Source organism: Rhinoderma darwinii, chromosome 12 (genome assembly GCF_050947455.1).
Source record: "Rhinoderma darwinii isolate aRhiDar2 chromosome 12, aRhiDar2.hap1, whole genome shotgun sequence".
NCBI classification, from domain to species: Eukaryota; Metazoa; Chordata; class Amphibia; order Anura; family Rhinodermatidae; genus Rhinoderma; species Rhinoderma darwinii.
In genome coordinates this window covers 2,220,116-2,243,813 of record NC_134698.1, presented here as the reverse complement: position 1 = coordinate 2,243,813, position 23,698 = coordinate 2,220,116, and the positions used below count along the sequence as shown (strand labels likewise).

General features: G+C 47.8%; 1 protein-coding gene across 2 annotated transcripts in view; it reads right to left on the bottom strand.

The window, feature by feature from the left end:
* B4GALT3 (beta-1,4-galactosyltransferase 3) overlaps window positions 1-22,694 on the bottom strand; it is a 42,196-nt gene extending 19,502 nt beyond the window's left edge. Inside the window, exons 1-3 of one of the 2 annotated variants that reach the window (XM_075844735.1) lie at window positions 22,590-22,694; window positions 22,440-22,503; window positions 1,326-1,585 (exon numbers count right to left, since the gene is read on the bottom strand). In XM_075844735.1, coding sequence (XP_075700850.1) covers window positions 1,326-1,581 — 256 coding nt within the window. In that variant the 5' untranslated portion in view covers window positions 1,582-1,585; window positions 22,440-22,503; window positions 22,590-22,694. Of the gene's footprint in view, window positions 1-1,325; window positions 1,586-12,319; window positions 12,440-22,439; window positions 22,504-22,589 lie in introns of those variants that run through there. The other variant, XM_075844734.1, reaches the window with a different exon arrangement.
* Window positions 22,695-23,698: the final 1,004 nt, after the last annotated feature.

Sequence of the window (23,698 nt, the reverse complement as noted above, 5' to 3'; positions counted from 1 at the left end):
AGTAGTTATATTCTTGTATATAGGAGCAGTATTATAGTAGTTATATTCTTGTACATAAGGGCAGTATTATAGTAGTTATAGTCTTGTATATAGGGGCAGTATTATAGTAGTTATATTCTTGTATATAGGGGCAGTATTATAGTAGTTATATTCTTGTATATAGGAGCAGTATTATAGTAGTTATATTCTTGTACATAGGGGGCAGTATTATAGTAGTTATATTCTTGTATATAGGGGGCAGTATTATAGTAGTTATATTCTTGTATATAGGAGGCAGTATTATAGTAGTTATATTCTTGTATATAGGGAGCAGTATTATAGTAGTTATATTCTTGTACATAGGGGGCAGTATTATAGTAGTTATATTCTTGTACATAGGGGGCAGTATTATAGTAGTTATATTCTTGTATATAGGGGGCAGTATTATAGTAGTTATATTCTTGTATATAGGGGGCAGTATTATAGTAGTTATATTCTTGTATATAGGAGCAGTATTATGGTAGTTATATTCCTGTATATAGGAGCAGTATTATAGTAGTTATATTCTTGTATATAGGGGCAGTATTATAGTAGATATATTCTTGTATATAGGGGGCAGTATTATAGTAGTTATATTCTTGTATATAGGAGCAGTATTATAGTAGTTATATTCTTGTACATAAGGGCAGTATTATAGTAGTTATAGTCTTGTATATAGGGGCAGTATTATAGTAGTTATATTCTTGTATATAGGGGCAGTATTATAGTAGTTATATTCTTGTATATAGGAGCAGTATTATAGTAGTTATATTCTTGTACATAGGGGGCAGTATTATAGTAGTTATATTCTTGTACATAGGGGGCAGTATTATAGTAGTTATATTCTTGTATATAGGAGCAGTATTATAGTAGTTATATTCTTGTATATAGAGGGCAGTATTATAGTAGTTATATTCTTGTATATAGGGACAGTATTATAGTAGTTATATTCTTGTATATAGGGGGCAGTATTATAGTAGTTATATTCTTGTATATAGGGGGCAGTATTATAGTAGTTATATTCTTGTATATAGGAGGCAGTATTATAGTAGTTATATTCTTGTATATAGGGAGCAGTATTATAGTAGTTATATTCTTGTACATAGGGGGCAGTATTATAGTAGTTATATTCTTGTACATAGGGGGAAGCATTATAGTAGTTATATTCTTGTATATAGGGGCAGTATTATAGTAGTTATATTCTTGTATATAGGGAGCAGTATTATAGTAGTTATATTCTTGTATATAGGGGGCAGTATTATAGTAGTTATATTCTTGTACATAGGGGGCAGTATTACTTTACTCACACAAATATGGTGATTTTTCCGGACACCATGGCAGTAATCCTCCCATTAGTGTTTTGGGGTTGAGCGTGGCCTGCAGGCGGGTGAGGTTGGTGTAGATATCATGGGTACGGGTATAGTCAAAGCTTGGCTCTGAAGATCGACCAAAGATGGAGGCCAGGCTGCGCAGACCACCGAATGAGAAATACACCATAAAAGCAAACTGGAAGCCGATCAGCATGGCCAGCGTGCACGGTCGTTCCAGGACACGGCGGATCATTTTACTGCAAGACATAGACAACATTACTGCTGCAGGAGTGTCACTGTGTATCAGCGCTGACTTTATGTCTGACTTTAATGACTTTACTTGCATAAACACTTACATTTTCTGGATTGTAAAAACATTACGAGGTGGCGGCCGTGTGTAATGTGTGATTGTTCAGGGCGGGAATTGTGTAACTGCAGAGAAGAGTTGGAGGTTTTCCGCTGATCTTAATGTGTGGTAATATATGGGGGATGGGAGAATGGTATATGAAGTGAATGGTGAGGTTCTGCAGCAGCTGAGATATGTATGATGAGGCGCTACAGACAATCTTACTAGCTTAGACATTCAAGATTTTAAGTTGCCCCTGTATAAAGATTGCACATCATAAAACGACTGTCCGCTAAGCTATGTATCTAAACCTGTCATGTGTGATACTGACTGCTGAGCTGTGTATCTAATCCTATCATGTGTGATACTGTCTGCTGAGCCGCTGTATCTAATCCTGCCATGTGTGATACTGTCTGCTGAGCCGTGTATCTAATCCTATCATGTGTGATAGTCTGCTGAGCTGTGTATCTAATCCTATCATGTGTGATACTGTCTGCTGAGCTGTGTATCTAATCCTATCATGTGTGGTACTGTCTGCTGAGCTGTGTATCTAATCCTATCATGTGTGATACTGTCTGCTGAGCTGTGTATCTAATCCTATCATGTGTGGTACTGTCTGCTGAGCTGTGTATCTAATCCTATCATGTGTGATACTGTCTGCTGAGCTGTGTATCTAATCCTATCATGTGTGATACTGTCTGCTGAGCCGTGTATCTAATCCTATCATGTGTGATACTGTCTACTGAGCTGCTGTATCTAATCCTGTCATGTGTGATACTGTCTGCTGAGCTGTGTATCTGATCCTATCATGTGTGATACTGTCTACTGAGCTGCTGTATCTAATCCTGTCATGTGTGATACTGTCTGCTGAGCTGTGTATCTAATCCTATCATGTGTGATACTGTCTGCTGAGCTGTGTATCTAATCCTATTATGTGTGATACTGTCTGCTGAGCTGTGTATCTAATCCTATCATGTGTGATACTGTCTGCTGAGCCGTGTATCTAATCCTATCATGTGTGATACTGTCTACTGAGCTGCTGTATCTAATCCTGTCATGTGTGATACTGTCTGCTGAGCTGTGTATCTGATCCTATCATGTGTGATACTGTCTACTGAGCTGCTGTATCTAATCCTGTCATGTGTGATACTGTCTGCTGAGCTGTGTATCTAATCCTATCATGTGTGATACTGTCTGCTGAGCTGTGTATCTAATCCTATTATGTGTGATACTGTCTGCTGAGCTGTGTATCTAATCCTATCATGTGTGATACTGTCTGCTGTGTATCTAATCCTATCATGTGTGATACTGTCTGCTGAGCTGTGTATCTAATCATATCATGTGTGATACTGTCTGCTGAGCTTTGTATCTAATCCTCTCATGTGTGATACTGTCTGCTGAGCTGTGTATCTAATCCTCTCATGTGTGATACTGTCTGCAGAGCTGTGTATCTAATCCTCTCATGTGTGATACTGTCTGCTGAGCTGTGTATCTAATCCTATCATGTGTGATACTGTCTGCTGAGCTGTGTATCTAATCCTATCATGTGTGATACTGTCTGCTGTGTATCTAATCCTATCATGTGTGATACTGTCTGCTGAGCTGTGTATCTAATCATATCATGTGTGATACTGTCTGCTGAGCTTTGTATCTAATCCTCTCATGTGTGATACTGTCTGCTGAGCTGTGTATCTAATCCTCTCATGTGTGATACTGTCTGCAGAGCTGTGTATCTAATCCTCTCATGTGTGATACTGTCTGCAGAGCTGTGTATCTAATCCTATCATGTGTGATACTGTCTGCTGTGTATCTAATCCTATCATGTGTGATACTGTCTGCTGAGCTGTGTATCTAATCATATCATGTGTGATACTGTCTGCTGAGCTTTGTATCTAATCCTCTCATGTGTGATACTGTGCTGAGCTGTGTATCTAATCCTCTCATGTGTGATACTGTCTGCAGAGCTGTGTATCTAATCCTCTCATGTGTGATACTGTCTGCAGAGCTGTGTATCTAATCCTCTCATGTGTGATACTGTCTGCAGAGCTGTGTATCTCAGCCACGCCACTGTTTGCTGCTGGGCCCCCCTCGTACAGGTTTGCGCAGGTTGTGTACACTGTGATGTTTTTCTTTTCATATAATATCCAGTGTGTTGCGTTGGGGTCTATAATATGGGAAGAAGGCCCTGGATTTGGATGCTGTGCTCTTGGACACTTGTAGCGTTCGGGGGGTCCAGTCATTGTGTAGCTCTGGGATGTAGCAGAGCTGGGATGCGTTGCTATGACAAGCTGTATACTGGGGTAGTGTCATTTGTCTTCTATTCCACTAACAAAGACTCCGCTGTTATCACACAACAGAAAAGAAGAAAAGGAGACAGGACTGGAACGTGCGCGTGTTCACAGACGTCACCGCGGGTCAGGGGTACAGACGACTGGAGGGCCGCCATTACAACCCTCACAAGAGGGAGATGAGGGGACAGTAATGACTGATACACGGGGAGATGAGGGGACGGTAATGACTGATACACGGGGAGATGAGGGGGCAGTAATGACTGATACACGGGGAGATGAGGGGACAGTAATGACTGATACACGGGGAGATGAGGGGACAGTAATGACTGATACACGGGGAGATGAGAGGACAGTAATGACTGATACACGGGGAGATGAGAGGACAGTAATGACTGATACACGGGGAGATGAGAGGACAGTAATGACTGATACACGGGGAGATGAGAGGACAGTAATGACTGATACACGGGGAGATGAGAGGACAGTAATGACTGATACACGGGGAGATGAGAGGACAGTAATGACTGATACACGGGGAGATGAGAGGACAGTAATGACTGATACACGAGGAGATGAGGGGACAGTAATGATTGATACACGGGGAGATGAGGGGACAGTAATGACTGATACACGGGGAGATGAGAGGACAGTAATGACTGATACACGGGGAGATGAGGGGACAGTAATGACTGATACACGGGGAGATGAGGGGACAGTAATGACTGATACACGGGGAGATGAGAGGACAGTAATGACTGATACACGGGGAGATGAGAGGACAGTAATGACTGATACACGGGGAGATGAGGGGACAGTAATGACTGATACACGGGGAGATGAGAGGACGGTAATGACTGATACACGGGGAGATGAGAGGACAGTAATGACTGATACACGGGGAGATGAGGGGGCAGTAATGACTGATACACGGGGAGATGAGGGGACAGTACTGACTGATACACGGGGAGATGAGAGGACAGTAATGACTGATACACGGGGAGATGAGGGGACAGTAATGACTGATACACGGGGAGATGAGGGGACAGTAATGACTGATACACGGGGAGATGAGGGGACAGTAATGACTGATACACGGGGAGATGAGAGGACAGTAATGACTGATACACGGGGAGATGAGGGGACAGTAATGACTGATACACGGGGAGATGAGAGGACAGTAATGACTGATACACGGGGAGATGAGGGGACAGTAATGACTGATACACGGGGAGATGACAGGACAGTAATGACTGATACACGGGGAGATGAGGGGACAGTAATGACTGATACACGGGGAGATGAGGGGACAGTAATGACTGATAAACGGGGAGATGAGGGGACAGTAATGACTGATACACGGGGAGATGACAGGACAGTAATGACTGATACACGGGGAGATGAGGGGACAGTAATGACTGATACACGGGGGGATGAGGGGACAGTAATGACTGATACACGGGGAGATGAGGGGACGGTAATGACTGATACACGGGGAGATGAGAGGACAGTAATGACTGATACACGGGGAGATGAGGGGACAGTAATGACTGATACACGAGGAGATGAGAGGACAGTAATGACTGATACACGGGGAGATGACAGGACAGTAATGACTGATACACGGGGAGATGAGGGGACAGTAATGACTGATACACGAGGAGATGAGAGGACAGTAATGACTGATACACGGGGAGATGAGGGGACAGTAATGACTGATACACGGGGAGATGACAGGACAGTAATGACTGATACACGGGGAGATGAGGGGACAGTAATGACTGATACACGGGGGGATGAGGGGACAGTAATGACTGATACACGGGGAGATGAGAGGACAGTAATGACTGATACACGGGGAGATGAGAGGACAGTAATGACTGATACACGGGGGGATGAGGGGACAGTAATGGCTGATACACTGGGAGATGAGGGACAGTAATGACTGATACACGGGGAGATGAGGGGACAGTAATGACTGATACACGAGGAGATGAGAGGACAGTAATGACTGATACACGGGGAGATGAGGGGACAGTAATGACTGATACACGAGGAGATGAGAGGACAGTAATGACTGATACACGGGGAGATGAGGGGACAGTAATGACTGATACACGGGGAGATGACAGGACAGTAATGACTGATACACGGGGAGATGAGGGGACAGTAATGACTGATACACGGGGGGATGAGGGGACAGTAATGACTGATACACGGGGAGATGAGAGGACAGTAATGACTGATACACGGGGAGATGAGGGGACGGTAATGACTGATACACGGGGAGATGAGAGGACAGTAATGACTGATACACGGGGAGATGAGAGGACAGTAATGACTGATACACGAGGAGATGAGAGGACAGTAATGACTGATACACGGGGAGATGAGAGGACAGTAATGACTGATACACGGGGAGATGAGGGGACAGTAATGACTGATACACGGGGAGATGACAGGACAGTAATGACTGATACACGGGGAGATGAGGGGACAGTAATGACTGATACACGGGGGGATGAGGGGACAGTAATGACTGATACACGGGGAGATGAGAGGACAGTAATGACTGATACACGGGGAGATGAGGGGACGGTAATGACTGATACACGGGGAGATGAGAGGACAGTAATGACTGATACACGGGGAGATGAGGGGACAGTAATGACTGATACACGGGGAGATGAGGGGACAATAATGACTGATACACGGGGAGATGAGGGGACAGTAATGACTGATACACGGGGAGATGAGGGGACAGTAATGACTGATACACGGGGAGATGAGAGGACAGTAATGACTGATACACGGGGAGATGAGAGGACAGTAATGACTGATACACGGGGAGATGAGGGGACGGTAATGACTGATACACGGGGAGATGAGGGGACAGTAATGACTGATACACGGGGAGATGAGGGGACAGTAATGACTGATACACGGGGAGATGAGGGGACAGTAATGACTGATACACGAGGAGATGAGGGGACAGTAATGACTGATACACGAGGAGATGAGAGGACAGTAATGACTGATACACGGGGAGATGAGAGGACAGTAATGACTGATACACGGGGAGATGAGGGGACAGTAATGACTGATACACGAGGAGATGAGGGGACAGTAATGACTGATACACGGGGAGATGAGGGGACAGTAATGACTGATACACGGGGAGATGAGGGGACAGTAATGACTGATACACGGGGAGATGAGGGGACGGTAATGACTGACACACGGGGAGATGAGAGGACGGTAATGACTGATACACGAGGAGATGAGGGGACAGTAATGACTGATACACGGGGAGATGAGGGGACAGTAATGACTGATACACGGGGAGATGAGAGGACAGTAATGACTGATACACGGGGAGATGAGGGGACAGTAATGACTGATACACGGGGAGATGAGAGGACAGTAATGACTGATACACGGGGAGATGAGAGGACAGTAATGACTGATACACGGGGAGATGAGGGGACAGTAATGACTGATACACGAGGAGATGAGGGGACAGTAATGACTGATACACGGGGAGATGAGGGGACAGTAATGACTGATACACGGGGAGATGAGGGGACAGTAATGACTGATACACGGGGAGATGAGGGGACGGTAATGACTGACACACGGGGAGATGAGAGGACGGTAATGACTGATACACGAGGAGATGAGGGGACAGTAATGACTGATACACGGGGAGATGAGGGGACAGTAATGACTGATACACGGGGAGATGAGAGGACAGTAATGACTGATACACGGGGAGATGAGGGGACAGTAATGACTGATACACGGGGAGATGAGAGGACAGTAATGATTGATACACGGGGAGATGAGGGGACAGTAATGACTGATACACGGGGAGATGAGGGGACGGTAATGACTGATACACGGGGAGATGAGGGGACGGTAATGACTGATACACGGGGAGATGAGAGGACAGTAGTGACTGATACACGGAGAGATGAGGGGACAGTAATGACTGTGACACACGGGGAGATGAGGGGACGGTAATGACTGACACACGGGGAGATGAGGGGACGGTAATGACTGATACACGAGGAGATGAGGGGACAGTAATGACTGATACACGGGGAGATGAGGGGACGGTAATGACTGATACACGGGGAGATGAGGGGACGGTAATGACTGATACACGGGGAGATGAGGGGACGGTAATGACTGATACACGGGGAGATGAGGGGACAGTAATGACTGATACACGGGGAGATGAGAGGACAGTAATAACTGATACACGGGGAAATGAGAGGACAGTAATAACTGATACACGGGGAGATAAGAGGACAGTAATGACTGATACACGGGGAGATGAGGGGACAGTAATGACTGATACACGGAGAGATGAGGGGACAGTAATGACTGATACACGGGGAGATGAGGGGACGGTAATGACTGATACACGGGGAGATGAGGGGACAGTAATGACTGATACACGGGGAGATGACGGGACAGTAATGACTGATACACGGGGAGATGAGGAGACGGTAATGACTGATACACAGGGAGATGAGGGGACGGTAATGACTGATACACGGGGAGATGAGAGGACAGTAATGACTGATACACGGGGAGATGAGGGGACAGTAATGACTGATACATGGGGAGATGAGGGGACGGTAATGACTGATACACGGGGAGATGAGGGGACAGTAATGACTGATACACGGGGAGATGAGGGGACATTAATCACTGATACACGGGGAGATGAGGGGACAGTAATGACTGATACACGGGGAGATGAGAGGACAGTAATGACTGATACACGGGGAGATGAGGGGACAGTAATGACTGATACACGGGGAGATGAGGGGACAGTAATGACTGATACACAGGGAGATGAGAGGACAGTAATGACTGATACACGGGGAGATGAGAGGACAGTAATGACTGATACACGGGGAGATGAGGGGACAGTAATGACTGACACACGGGGAGATGAGGGGACGGTAATGACTGATACACGGGGAGATGAGGGGACGGTAATGACTGATACACGGGGAGATGAGAGGACAGTAGTGACTGATACACGGAGAGATGAGGGGACAGTAATGACTGTGACACACGGGGAGATGAGGGGACGGTAATGACTGACACACGGGGAGATGAGGGGACGGTAATGACTGATACACGAGGAGATGAGGGGACAGTAATGACTGATACACGGGGAGATGAGTGGACGGTAATGACTGATACACGGGGAGATGAGGGGACGGTAATGACTGATACACGGGGAGATGAGGGGACAGTAATGACTGATACACGGGGAGATGAGAGGACAGTAATAACTGATACACGGGGAAATGAGAGGACAGTAATAACTGATACACGGGGAGTTGAGAGGACAGTAATGACTGATACACGGGGAGATGAGGGGACAGTAATGACTGATACACGGAGAGATGAGGGGACAGTAATGACTGATACACGGGGAGATGAGGGGACAGTAATGACTGATACACGGGGCGATGAGGGGACAGTAATGATTGTGACACACGGGGAGATGAGGGGACAGTAATGACTGATACACGGGGAGATGAGAGGACAGTAATGACTGATACACGGGGAGATGAGGGGACAGTAATGACTGATACACGGGGAGATGAGGGGACAGTAATGACTGATACACAGGGAGATGAGGGGACAGTAATGACTGATACACGGGGAGATGAGGGGACAGTAATGACTGATACACGGGGAGATGAGAGGACAGTAATGACTGATGCACGGGGAGATGAGGGGACAATAATGACTGATACACGGGGAGATGAGAGGACAGTAATGACTGATACACGGGGAGATGAGGGGACAGTAATGACTGATACACGGGGAGATGAGGGGACAGTAATGACTGATACACGGGGAGATGAGAGGACAGTAATGACTGATGCACGGGGAGATGAGGGGACAATAATGACTGATACACGGGGAGATGAGAGGACAGTAATGACTGATACACGGGGAGATGAGGGGACAGTAATGACTGATACACGGGGAGATGAGGGGACAGTAATGACTGATACACGGGGAGATGAGGGGACAGTAATGACTGTGATACACGGGGAGATGAGGGGACAGTAATGACTGATACACGGGGAGATGAGAGGACAGTAATGACTGATACACGGGGAGATGAGGGGACAGTAATGACTGATACACGGGGAGATGAGGGGACAGTAATGACTGATACACGGGGAGATGAGTGGACAGTAATGACTGATACACGGGGAGATGAGGGGACAGTAACGACTGATACACGGGGAGATGAGAGGACAGTAATGACTGATACACGGGGAGATGAGGGGACAGTAATGACTGATACACGGGGAGATGAGGGGACAGTAATGACTGATACACGGGGAGATGAGGGGACAGTAATGACTGTGATACACGGGGAGATGAGGGGACAGTAATGACTGATACACGGGGAGATGAGAGGACAGTACTGACTGATACACGGGGAGATGAGGGGACAGTAATGACTGATACACGGGGAGATGAGGGGACAGTAATGATTGATACACGGGGAGATGAGGGGACAGTAATGACTGATACACGGGGAGATGAGAGGACAGTAATGACTGATACACGGGGAGATGAGAGGACAGTAATGACTGATACACGGGGAGATGAGGGGACAGTAATGACTGATACACGGGGAGATGAGAGGACAGTAATGACTGATACATGGGGAGATGAGGGGACAGAAATGATTGTGACACCCCCTAATGACAACTTCCAGCGTGTACTTTTCTGCGATATTGCAGTGGTCAGGCAATGCTAAGAGTAGTAGTTCTGCGTATGGTGGGACATGTAGTCACTGCTGTGAACTCTAATAAAAATAATTTTAATATCCGATTGTTCTGTCGTCTTTTGATCGTTAATCTTCCATCTTTAGCGCAATCCCTCGTGAGCCGTCCAACCACCACACTAATAATAAATCGGATATTACATACAGGCGCATGGTTAAGATGGCCGCCATCACCATAGCAGCAGCAACTTCCTGTCAAAATCATCAACCAATTGATCGCTGAATTTCAAGTCACCGGAAAATAAAAGTAAATAAAAACGAAATCACCGGCGGATCCAATTTGCGTGAATTTCATCACAACCCCTCATAACGTGACTCAGTAGTGTGTATGGCCGCCACGCGCCTGTGTGAACTCCCGACCGCGTCTGGGCGCGATCCTGATGAGACGGTGGTTGGTTTCCTGGTGCATCTCCGCTCCTGGACAGTCGGTGGCGCTACGTGGGGGGCATCCAACACGCCGATTCATAGTGTCCCAGAGGTTCAGTTCAGGGGAACTTGAGGGACAGTCATTGGCATCCGCGACTTCATCATCCATGAACTGCCGACACACCCGGGTCACGTGAGGCCGGGCCTTGTCCTGCACCAGGGTCCACTGCACCAGCGTAACATCTGATAATGTCCGCACCGCACGGCATAAACGTACACCGGTCATTCAGGAAAAAAATGGCCAACATTAAGGAGCCGCCATAGATTTATCCCGGTGTCCAAAAACACCTGTAGCCGCTATTAAATCGCACACGAAACACGTAAAAACGATCAAATATAAAAAAACATAAAAATATATAGTAAAAAATACCGACCAGCCCCCGCGCGACTCGCTGTCCAGCAACTCCATATTTTACATGAAAGCCAATTAAAAAAAAGCAAATCCGAGAAAATTCAAATATAATAAAAAAAACATGCAAAAATAGATCAGTAAAAACAATAAAAAAACAACTAAAAATTATTTTGGAAAAAAACATGTCAAATTTTTTTACCAGTACAAAAAAAATCAAAGAAAAAATATCTGTAAAAATATGTTTCAAAAAATAAATAAATGAAAATATATCAAGAAAAAATGGATAATAAAAAAAAAACAAAAACACGAAAAACCAGAAAGTCAATTTTGTGCTGCAAAGAAGAAACGGAAAAAAAAAAACCTGAAAACAGCGTCGCATTTACACCGACCAACCCCGATGTGTTCCCACCCGCTACGAGTCAGGTCGCTGCTACCACTCCACCTATTATCCTGCAATACAACCCCCATCATTGCACAACATTCTGCTTCAAATGTAAAAAACCACCACCATCATTCCATTTTTTTGGGGGGCCAATTTACAACGTTCTCCCGCATCCCAACCATAAACCGCCAACGTACGCCGCAACGAGGTTCACAGTCATCCAGACCGCAACGTCGCTGCCCAGAAGAGCTTGCAATCCATGCCCTAGTGCAGCCAGGCTGGCATTGTTGCAGGATGATGGGGGCAGCAGAGCATTGCACATGAGGGCGAGCTCCCTGCTCCGCTGCAGAACCACTCACCTCGCTCTGCGGGTGTTCAGCTGGAAGATGTGGGATAATAAGGCTGGAAAAAGCAGCAGAATGTCTGTGTCATGGCCCCACGGTCCTCCCTTCCTTCCTCTCCGATTCCCAAGTCGCTCCTCCTCCTCCACTATCTCTACTCCACCTCCCCCAGCTTCACCAAACCCCCAGCCAACTGCAGAGCCTGCACTGCCCTGGCATCGCCCGCACAACCCAACATTTCCATTCATTTCTTATGACATTTTAGACATTTTTTACATGTACCGATCCCCGTGTTGCCACAATAACCCCCGGAGGCTGCTGACGAGGCGCCCCTGTTTTTTGGCAAACACTGGAGCTCTTACCTGACTGGTTTACACCTGGACGGTCAGGTTTTTGGACGTCTTGTTTCGGGCGTGTTCACACAGCAGCTGTTAGACGCAGGAAATACGAGGTGGATCAAAAGAGAGAAACGGATTCTGAAAAACGGGCGTTTCGGAGGCGGATTTGGCAAATGTTTTTGAGGCTTTTTTTTTCCAGTGTTTTCGGCAGGGTCTATAAGGCCTTGTTCACACGGCGCAAAAAAAAAAAAACGACGCGTAAACACGGAAAAAAACGCTAGCGTTTTTGCAAAGCGCTTTTTAAACGACAGCCGTTTTTGGAGTCCCATTGACTATGGGAATTCGGCGTGTTTTCGGTGCGTTTTATGCGCCAAGAATGGACCCGATGCCTCTTTTTTTACGCGACGCGTTTTTTAAACACGCGCCCGTAAAAAAAAATTACGTCGTGTGCACTACAATACGTTTTTGATGTCAATGTCATGCGTTTTTCGGCGCTGCAAAAACACGTCCAGTGAACAAGACCTGAGAAATTGTCAAAATCTGCCTCGAAAATTGTCGTGCGCCATTTACCAGGCGTAATTCTGTGCCTCATTTTTGGAAACAGCGGCATAAAATTCTGCCTCGCACGCCCAATGATGGCGAGCTGTTTCCAGGCGGTTTTTTAAGGCGACTTTCGGAGCTTATTGCGACCAGTTTCCGCTCCAAAATACTCGGTGTGAACGTACTCTAAGTTATCAGGTCAATTTACAAATACCGTGGCGTTACCGAGGCGAAGAAAGGAAGTAGGCGGAGCCAAGTACGTGTGTATAAATATATATATATAGAAAAAAATAAACGGTAAATTCCATAGTAACTGATGGTCGGAATTCTATTCTTAGCCCAAAATAATAAAAAAATTGCTAAAATTTTCGATGATATGTTTACGGACAAACACTTATTGCTACAAAGAATAGCGCCGATCCTGTAACATTGTCTATATGTAAACTCCACGCTCTTAGCCATAAATACGACAGAAATTTGAGTACATCGGTCCAACCCCAAAAATTTAGAAGCCCTAGTGGAGGACGGGGGGCGGGGCCCATTTTTCACAAAAATTTTGTAATTGAATAAACCTTCTGTTATTTCACATTTTTGGAGGGAAATCTTCTCTTAGGTCAACTATACAAGATCCTATAAAAACTGGACTAGGGGGCGCTGTAACTTGCTCTAAATGACGCCTTCAAGTGCCAATAAGGAGGCCGGAATAAGAGAGCCCCGCCCTTCTGGGACCGCCCCTTGGTCCTGCTGAGTCGCTAGGAAGGCTCGGGGAGGAAGATGTGTGGTTGGCTGAAGGGAGGCAATTCGGGCAGATTAATGAATGAACTTTCTACATGGAAATTAATTTCAATCTTAACCAACATTTTTTTTTTGTGTGTGTGCCCCTTTAAGAACCAGCGTTGAAAAACACATTTTCTACAAGGACTTGGTCTTCCCGTCTATGACCAATACATCATCATTTTCCTAAAACAGCAGAAAGAGAACAGAAAAAAGTTTACATCAAAATTTCACATCTTCACGATAAAGTGACTGCAGGTGGCGCTGTTCCATTGGAGTGAATGGAGGATGCATCAGTGTAGGTCAGTGAGGCAGAAATGGCGGCTCTCGTCTGTCTCTGTGTTCGTAATTTGGAGAATGCAGGGAAATAAAGCGAGAATGAGCCCGGCGAGCAAATGAGGGATCGTCAAGAGAAGGAAGGAGCATGTGACGGCTGCTACGTTTCCATGGCAACTGTTACTCCATAAGACTATAATAAACGGTTAACCCTTTCGGTTGCTGTATGCAAATAAATCCACACAGAAATCTACTTTATGTAACTTAGTGGTCACATAGGGTCGGTGTGGGCACTGGTGACCACCATTACCGCGCCAAGGTGATGGACTAAATCGATATAGGTTGTTTACTATCCGTCGTGTGGAAAATGCCAGGATGTGCGCTGGATTTTATAGACGGGTCCCCAGTTTGGCCACTTGAGTGCAGCCGTCCAGAGACAGTGGCTTTGATTGGTCACATATAAACCCCGTCTCCCAGCTCCGTGGGGGAGGGGCTATATAATGTCAGGTGCCAAATGCAGATACGCCATTGGCTTTACATGACCCGGACATACCAACTGTACGTCATAGGGGGAGCGGGGAGATTAGGACTCCCAGGCCGTTATCCCACCTGACCAGGGAAAGCCGCCACATAGGCGGCAATCAGAGGCATGAACGTTACATAAGATACAATGGCGGGACACTGAGCGCCACCCGGATCCTGAAGTCTGAGCTTTCATTCCTCCTCAAGAAACAGAAGATTATTAGTTATTTACTCCCGGACAGGAACGAGTCGCCAGGAAATTATCTCATTACACGGCGGTTACTGATATCTGTCCCGATCTATAACAACAAACCGCAGATCATCAGGTGCAGGCGCCAAAGTCCATACAGTGGGTGAAATGTGAGCAGCGGTGACATCACTGAGAATACAGCCGATCCACTCACTAGAGAGCAGCGGTGACATCACTGAGAATGCAGCCTATCCATTCACTAGAGAGCAGCGGAGACATCACTGAGAATGCAGCCTATCCACTCACTAGAGAGCAGCGGTGACATCACTGAGAATGCAGCCTATCCATTCACTAGAGAGCAGCGGAGACATCACTGAGAATGCAGCCTATCCACTCACTAGAGAGCAGCTGTGACATCACTGAGAATGCAGCCTATCCATTCACTAGAGAGCAGCGGTGACATCACTGAGAACACAGCCGATCCACTCACTAGAGAGCAGCGGTGACATCACTGAGAATACAGCCTATCCATGCACTAGAGAGCAGCGGAGACATCACTGAGAATGCAGCCTATCCATTCACTAGAGAGCAGCGGTGACATCACTGAGAACACAGCCGATCCACTCACTAGAGAGCAGCGGTGACATCACTGAGAATACAGCCTATCCATGCACTAGAGAGCAGCGGAGACATCACTGAGAATGCAGCCTATCCATTCACTAGAGAGCAGCGGTGACATCACTGAGAATGCAGCCGATCCACTCACTAGAGAGCAGCGGTGACATCACGGAGAATACAGCCGATCCACTCACTAGAGAGCAGCGGTGACATCACGGAGAATACAGCCTATCCAGTCACTAGAGAGCAGCGGTGACATCACTGAGAATGCAGCCTATCCAGTCACTAGAGAGCAGCGGTGACATCACTGAGAACGCAGCCTATCCATTCACTAGAGAGCAGCGGTGACATCACTGAGAATACAGCCGATCCACTCACTAGAGAGCAGCGGTGACATCACGGAGAATACAGCCGATCCACTCACTAGAGAGCAGCGGTGACGTCACTGAGAATGCAGCCTATCCACTCACTAGAGAGCAGCGGTGACATCACTGAGTACGCAGCTTATCCATTCACTAGAGAGCAGCAGTGACATCACTGAGAATGCAGCCTATCCACTCACTAGAGAGCAGTGGGTGACATCACTGAGAATGCAGCCTATCCATTCACTAGAGAGCAGCGGTGACATCACTGAGAATGCAGCCTATCCACTCACTAGAGAGCAGCGGTGACATCACTGAGAATACAGCCTATCCACTCACTAGAGAGCAGCGGTGACATCCCTGAGAATACAGCCTATCCACTCACTAGAGAGCAGCGGTGACATCACGGAGAATACAGCCGATCCACTCACTAGAGAGCAGCGGTGACATCACTGAGAATGCAGCCTATCCACTCACTAGAGAATAGCAGTGACATCACTGAGAACGCAGCTTATCCATTCACTAGAGAGCAGCAGTGACATCACTGAGAACGCAGCCTATCCACTCACTAGAGAGCAGCGGTGACATCACGGAGAATACAGCCGATCCACTCACTAGAGAGCAGCGGTGACGTCACTGAGAATGCAGCCTATCCACTCACTAGAGAGCAGCGGTGTCATCACTGAGAATGCAGCTTATCCATTCACTAGAGAGCAGCAGTGACATTACTGAGAATGCAGCCTATCCACTCACTAGAGAGCAGCGGTGACATCACTGAGAATACAGCCTATCCACTCACTAGAGAGCAGCGGTGACATCACTGAGAATGCAGCCTATCCACTCACTAGAGAGCAGCGGTGACATCACTGAGAATGCAGCCTATCCATTCACTAGAGAGCAGCGGTGACATCACTGAGACTACAACCTATCCATTCACTAGAGAGCAGCGGTGACAGCACTGAGAATGCAGCCTATCCATTCACTAGAGAGCAGCGGTGACGTCACTGAGAATGCAGCCTATCCACTCACTAGAGAGCAGCGGTGACATCACTGAGAATACAGCCTATCCACTCACTAGAGAGCAGCGGTGACATCACTGAGAATGCAGCCTATCCACTCACTAGAGAGCAGCGGTGACATCACTGAGAATGCAGCCTATCCATTCACTAGAGAGCAGCGGTGACATCACTGAGAACGCAGCCTATCCATTCACTAGAGAGCAGCGGTGACATCACATAGAATTCAGCCTATCCAATCACTAGAGAGCAGCAGTGACATCACTGAGAATGCAGCCTATCCACTCACTAGAGAGCAGCGGTGACATCACTGAGAATGCAGCCGATCCACTCACTAGAGAGCAGCGGTGCCATCACTGAGAACACAGCCTATCCATTCACTAGAGAGCAGCGGTGACATCACTGAGAATGCAGCCTATCCACTCACTCGAGAGCAGCGGTGACGTCACTGAGAATGCAGCCTATCCACTCACTAGAGAGCAGCGGTGACATCACTGAGAATGCAGCCTATCCACTCACTAGAGAGCAGCGGTGACATCACTGAGAATGCAGCCTATCCATTCACTAGAGAGCAGCGGTGACATCACTGAGAACGCAGCCTATCCATTCACTAGAGAGCAGCGGTGACATCACATAGAATGCAGCCTATCCAATCACTAGAGAGCAGCAGTGACATCACTGAGAGTGCAGCCTATCCACTCACTAGAGAGCAGCGGTGACATCACTGAGAATGCAGCCTATCCACTCACTAGAGAGCAGCGGTGACATCACTGAGAATACAGCCTATCCATTCACTAGAGAGCAGCGGTGACATCACTGAGAATGCAGCCTATCCACTCACTAGAGAGCAGCGGTGACATCACTGAGAATACAGCCTATCCATTCACTAGAGAGCAGCAGTGACATCACTGAGAGTGCAGCCTATCCACTCACTAGAGAGCAGCGGTGACATCACTGAGAATGCAGCCGATCCACTCACTAGAGAGCAGCGGTGACATCACTGAGAATGCAGCCTATCCATTCACTAGAGAGCAGCGGTGACATCACTGAGAATGCAGCCTATCCACTCACTAGAGAGCAGCGGTGACATCACTGAGAATGCAGCCGATCCACTCACTAGAGAGCAGCGGTGACATCACTGAGAACACAGCCTATCCATTCACTAGAGAGCAGCGGTGACATCACTGAGAATGCAGCCTATCCACTCACTAGAGAGCAGCGGTGACGTCACTGAGAATGCAGCCTATCCAGTCACTAGAGAGCAGCAGTGACATCACTGAGAGTGCAGCCTATCCACTCACTAGAGAGCAGCGGTGACATCACTGAGAATGCAGCCGATCCACTCACTAGAGAGCAGTGGTGACATCACCGAGAATGCAGCCTATCCATTCACTAGAGAGCAGCGGTGACATCACTGAGAGTGCAGCCTATCCACTCACTAGAGAGCAGCGGTGACATCACTGAGAATGCAGCCTATCCATTCACTAGAGAGCAGCGGTGACATCACTGAGAGTGCAGCCTATCCACTCACTAGAGAGCAGCGGTGACATCACTGAGAATACAGCCTATCCATTCACTAGAGAGCAGCGGTGACATCACTGAGAATGCAGCCTATCCACTCACTAGAGAGCAGCGGTGACATCACTGAGAATACAGCCTATCCATTCACTAGAGAGCAGCAGTGACATCACTGAGAGTGCAGCCTATCCACTCACTAGAGAGCAGCGGTGACATCACTGAGAATGCAGCCGATCCACTCACTAGAGAGCAGCGGTGACATCACTGAGAATGCAGCCTATCCATTCACTAGAGAGCAGCGGTGACATCACTGAGAATGCAGCCTATCCACTCACTAGAGAGCAGCGGTGACATCACTGAGAATGCAGCCGATCCACTCACTAGAGAGCAGCGGTGACATCACTGAGAACACAGCCTATCCATTCACTAGAGAGCAGCGGTGACATCACTGAGAATGCAGCCTATCCACTCACTAGAGAGCAGCGGTGACGTCACTGAGAATGCAGCCTATCCAGTCACTAGAGAGCAGCAGTGACATCACTGAGAGTGCAGCCTATCCACTCACTAGAGAGCAGCGGTGACATCACTGAGAATGCAGCCGATCCACTCACTAGAGAGCAGCGGTGACATCACCGAGAATGCAGCCTATCCATTCACTAGAGAGCAGCGGTGACATCACTGAGAATGCAGCCTATCCACTCACTAGAGAGCAGCGGTGACATCACTGAGAGTGCAGCCTATCCACTCACTAGAGAGCAGCGGTGACGTCACTGAGAATGCAGCCTATCCAGTCACTAGAGAGCAGCAGTGACATCACTGAGAGTGCAGCCTATCCACTCACTAGAGAGCAGCGGTGACATCACTGAGAATGCAGCCGATCCACTCACTAGAGAGCAGCGGTGACATCACCGAGAATGCAGCCTATCCATTCACTAGAGAGCAGCGGTGACATCACTGAGAATGCAGCCTATCCACTCACTAGAGAGCAGCAGTGACCTGACTGAGAATGCAGCCTATCCACTCACTAGAGAGCAGCGGTGACATCACTGAGAATGCAGCCTATCCACTCACTAGAGAGCAGCGGTGACATCACTGAGAGTGCAGCCTATCCACTCACTAGAGAGCAGCGGTGACATCACTGAGAATGCAGCCTATCCATTCACTAGAGAGCAGCGGTGACATCACTGAGAGTGCAGCCTATCCACTCACTAGAGAGCAGCGGTGACATCACTGAGAATACAGCCTATCCATTCACTAGAGAGCAGCGGTGACATCACTGAGAATGCAGCCTATCCACTCACTAGAGAGCAGCGGTGACATCACTGAGAATACAGCCTATCCATTCACTAGAGAGCAGCGGTGACATCACTGAGAATGCAGCCTATCCACTCACTAGAGAGCAGCGGTGACATCACTGAGAATACAGCCTATCCATTCACTAGAGAACAGCGGTGACATCACTGAGAATGCAGCCGATCCAATCACTAGAGAGCAGTGGTGACATCCCTGAGAATGCAGCCTATCCACTCACTAGAGAGCAGCGGTGACATCACTGAGAATACAGCCTATCCATTCACTAGAGATGAGCGGTGACATCACTGAGAATACAGCCTGTCCATTCACTAGAGAGCAGCGGTGACATCACTGATCATACAGCCTATCCATTCACTAGAGAGCAGCGGTGACATCACTGAGAATGCAGCCTATCCACTCACTAGAGAGCAGCGGTGACATCACTGAGAATACAGCCTATCCATTCACTAGAGAGCAGCGGTGACATCACTGAGAATGCAGCCTATCCATTCACTAGAGAGCAGCGGTGACATCACTGAGAATGCAGCCGATCCACTCACTAGAGAGCAGCGGTGACATCACTGAGAACACAGCCTATCCACTCACTAGAGAGCAGCGGTGACATCACTGAGAATGCAGCCTATCCATTCACTAGAGAGCAGCGGTGACATCACTGAGAATACAGCCTGTCCATTCACTAGAGAGCAGCAGTGACATCACTGAGAATGCAGCCTATCCATTCACTAGAGAGCAGCGGTGACATCACTGAGAATACAGCCTATCCATTCACTAGAGAGCAGCGGTGACATCACTGAGAATACAGCCTATCCACTCACTAGAGAGCAGCGGTGACATCACTGAGAATACAGCCTATCCATTCACTAGAGAGCAGCGGTGACATCACTGAGAATGCAGCCTATCCACTCACTAGAGAGCAGCGGTGACATCACTCAGAGTGCAGCCTATCCACTCACTAGAGAGCAGCGGTGACATCACTGAGAATGCAGCCCCGATCCACTCACTAGAGAGCAGCGGTGACATCACTGAGAATGCAGCCTATCCATTCACTAGAGAGCAGCGGTGACATCACTGAGAATGCAGCCTATCCACTCACTAGAGAGCAGCGGTGACATCACTGAGAATGCAGCCTATCCATTCACTAGAGAGCAGCGGTGACATCACTGAGAATACAGCCTATCCATTCACTAGAGAACAGCGGTGACATCACTGAGAATGCAGCCGATCCAATCACTAGAGAGCAGCGGTGACATCCCTGAGAATGCAGCCTATCCACTCACTAGAGAGCAGCGGTGACATCACTGAGAATACAGCCTATCCATTCACTAGAGATGAGCGGTGACATCACTGAGAATACAGCCTGTCCATTCACTAGAGAGCAGCGGTGACATCACTGAGAATACAGCCTATCCATTCACTAGAGAGCAGCGGTGACATCACTGAGAATGCAGCCTATCCACTCACTAGAGAGCAGCGGTGACATCACTGAGAATACAGCCTATCCATTCACTAGAGAGCAGCGGTGACATCACTGAGAATGCAGCCTATCCATTCACTAGAGAGCAGCGGTGACATCACTGAGAATGCAGCCGATCCACTCACTAGAGAGCAGCGGTGACATCACTGAGAACACAGCCTATCCACTCACTAGAGAGCAGCGGTGACATCACTGAGAATGCAGCCTATCCATTCACTAGAGAGCAGCGGTGACATCACTGAGAATACAGCCTGTCCATTCACTAGAGAGCAGCAGTGACATCACTGAGAATGCAGCCTATCCATTCACTAGAGAGCAGCGGTGACATCACTGAGAATGCAGCCTATCCACTCACTAGAGATGAGCGGTGACATCACTGAGAATACAGCCTATCCATTCACTAGAGAGCAGCGGTGACATCACTGAGAATGCAGCCTATCCATTCACTAGAGAGCAGCGGTGACATCACTGAGAATACAGCCTATCCATGCACTAGAGAGCAGCGGTGACATCACGGAGAATACAGCCTGTCCATTCACTAGAGATGAGCGGTGACATGATGATAACATTGTATGAGTGAGTTGCTAGTTTGCCGCCTCTCTTGGCTCGGGGTTGTGTACGGTGGGTGACTGCGCCGCTCACATCCGGATCCTTCTCCTCTCATATTTACATACATTATTTTCATACAGGCCTCGCAGGCGACAGTCGCTGTTTTGTTTGGACACTAAATCCCTCTGATAAGTCAGAAGCTTCAAGATGGAAAGCGGAGATCAACAGACATTGTTCCACCCAGCTTTCCCGTGCTCCTGAACGGCTAATTCTGCCATAAGGAAGTATTTTCCTGTTTGCTGAGCTGCTATTTAGTCTCCCATCCTCCCAGAATCAGAACATCCCAGCTTTCCCAGATTCCTGAATGGCAACTATTAGCTAGATCTTCATTCTGGGAAAGCTGAGTGACAGCTCCTTAAAGGGGCACTCACTCAGCTTTGCTGGCCTTGTAATGGCAAAACGAGCAGGAGTCTGAAAAGCTGGATGTCAACACGTGCGGGAGCGGTAATGGTGGCCATGTTGTTGTCATCCAGCTTTCCCAGGAACGGATATTTAAACAACAGGTCGGAAGAGGATGAACCAAAGGGCTGCTAATAATCGGGGGATCATTTTTGATTATTTAAAGGGGAAGTGCTCTATAAACTGACCTCTTCCAGCCGCTACGTGTCGCCCTCTGCAGCCGCCGGGTAAATCTCGGGGACTCGGCCGGATCTGCGGTGAATGAGAATTACACGCGGTTACCAGGCAGGAACGAGAACAAATATATCATATAATGTATGGGCGGAGTCACCGCTTACCACCGACTGGTCATTATATCAGGGATCTCTCCTTCAGGCAGGAAACAGGCGGGTGACCTAATAACAGCGGGGTCACAATGCACCCACAAAACTGCCCCCAAAGTGCCAGTCAGGAGCTGGAGAAGAGAATAATGGAAAGTCCTGCTGTATAATTAGTGATGGGAGTGACGAGCTACTGGAATCACTGCCACAAGAGCGCCCCCTGCTGGTCCTACCTGTCTGATGTCATTACCTGCGTGCAGAGAGGAGGGAGCGACATCTATATACCAACATATATCACTGCAGTGTACCCCATAATATGAGAACACCCCAGATTATAAACAACTGGGAACACTTGGGGTACAGGATAACGACACGCTGACACTCGGGGGACAGGATAATGACACTTGGGGTACAGGATAACGACACGCTGACACTTGGGGTACAGGATAATGATACGCTGACACTCGGGGTACAGGATAATGACACTGACACTTGGGGTACAGGATAATGATACACTGACACTTGGGGTACAGGATAATGATACACTGACACTTGGGGTACAGGATAATGATACGCTGACACTTGGGGTACAGGATAATGATACACTGACACTTGGGGTACAGGATAATGATACACTGACACTTGGGGTACAGGATAACGACACGCTGACACTTGGGGTACAGGATAATGATACGCTGACACTCGGGGTACAGGATAATGACACTGACACTTGGGGTACAGGATAATGATACACTGACACTTGGGGTACAGGATAATGATACGCTGACACTCGGGGTACAGGATAATGATACTGACACTTGGGGTACAGGATAATGACACACTGACACTTGGGGTACAGGATAATGATAAGCTGACACTCAGGGTACAGGATAACGACACGCTGACACTCGGGGTACAGGATAATGACACGCTGACACTTGGGGTACAGGATAAGGACCCGCTGACACTTGGGGTACAGGATAATGATACACTGACACTTGGGGTACAGGATAATGATACACTGACACTTGGGGTACAGGATAATGACACTGACACTTGGGGTACAGGATAATGATACGCTGACACTTGGGGTACAGGATAATGATACACTGACACTTGGGGTACAG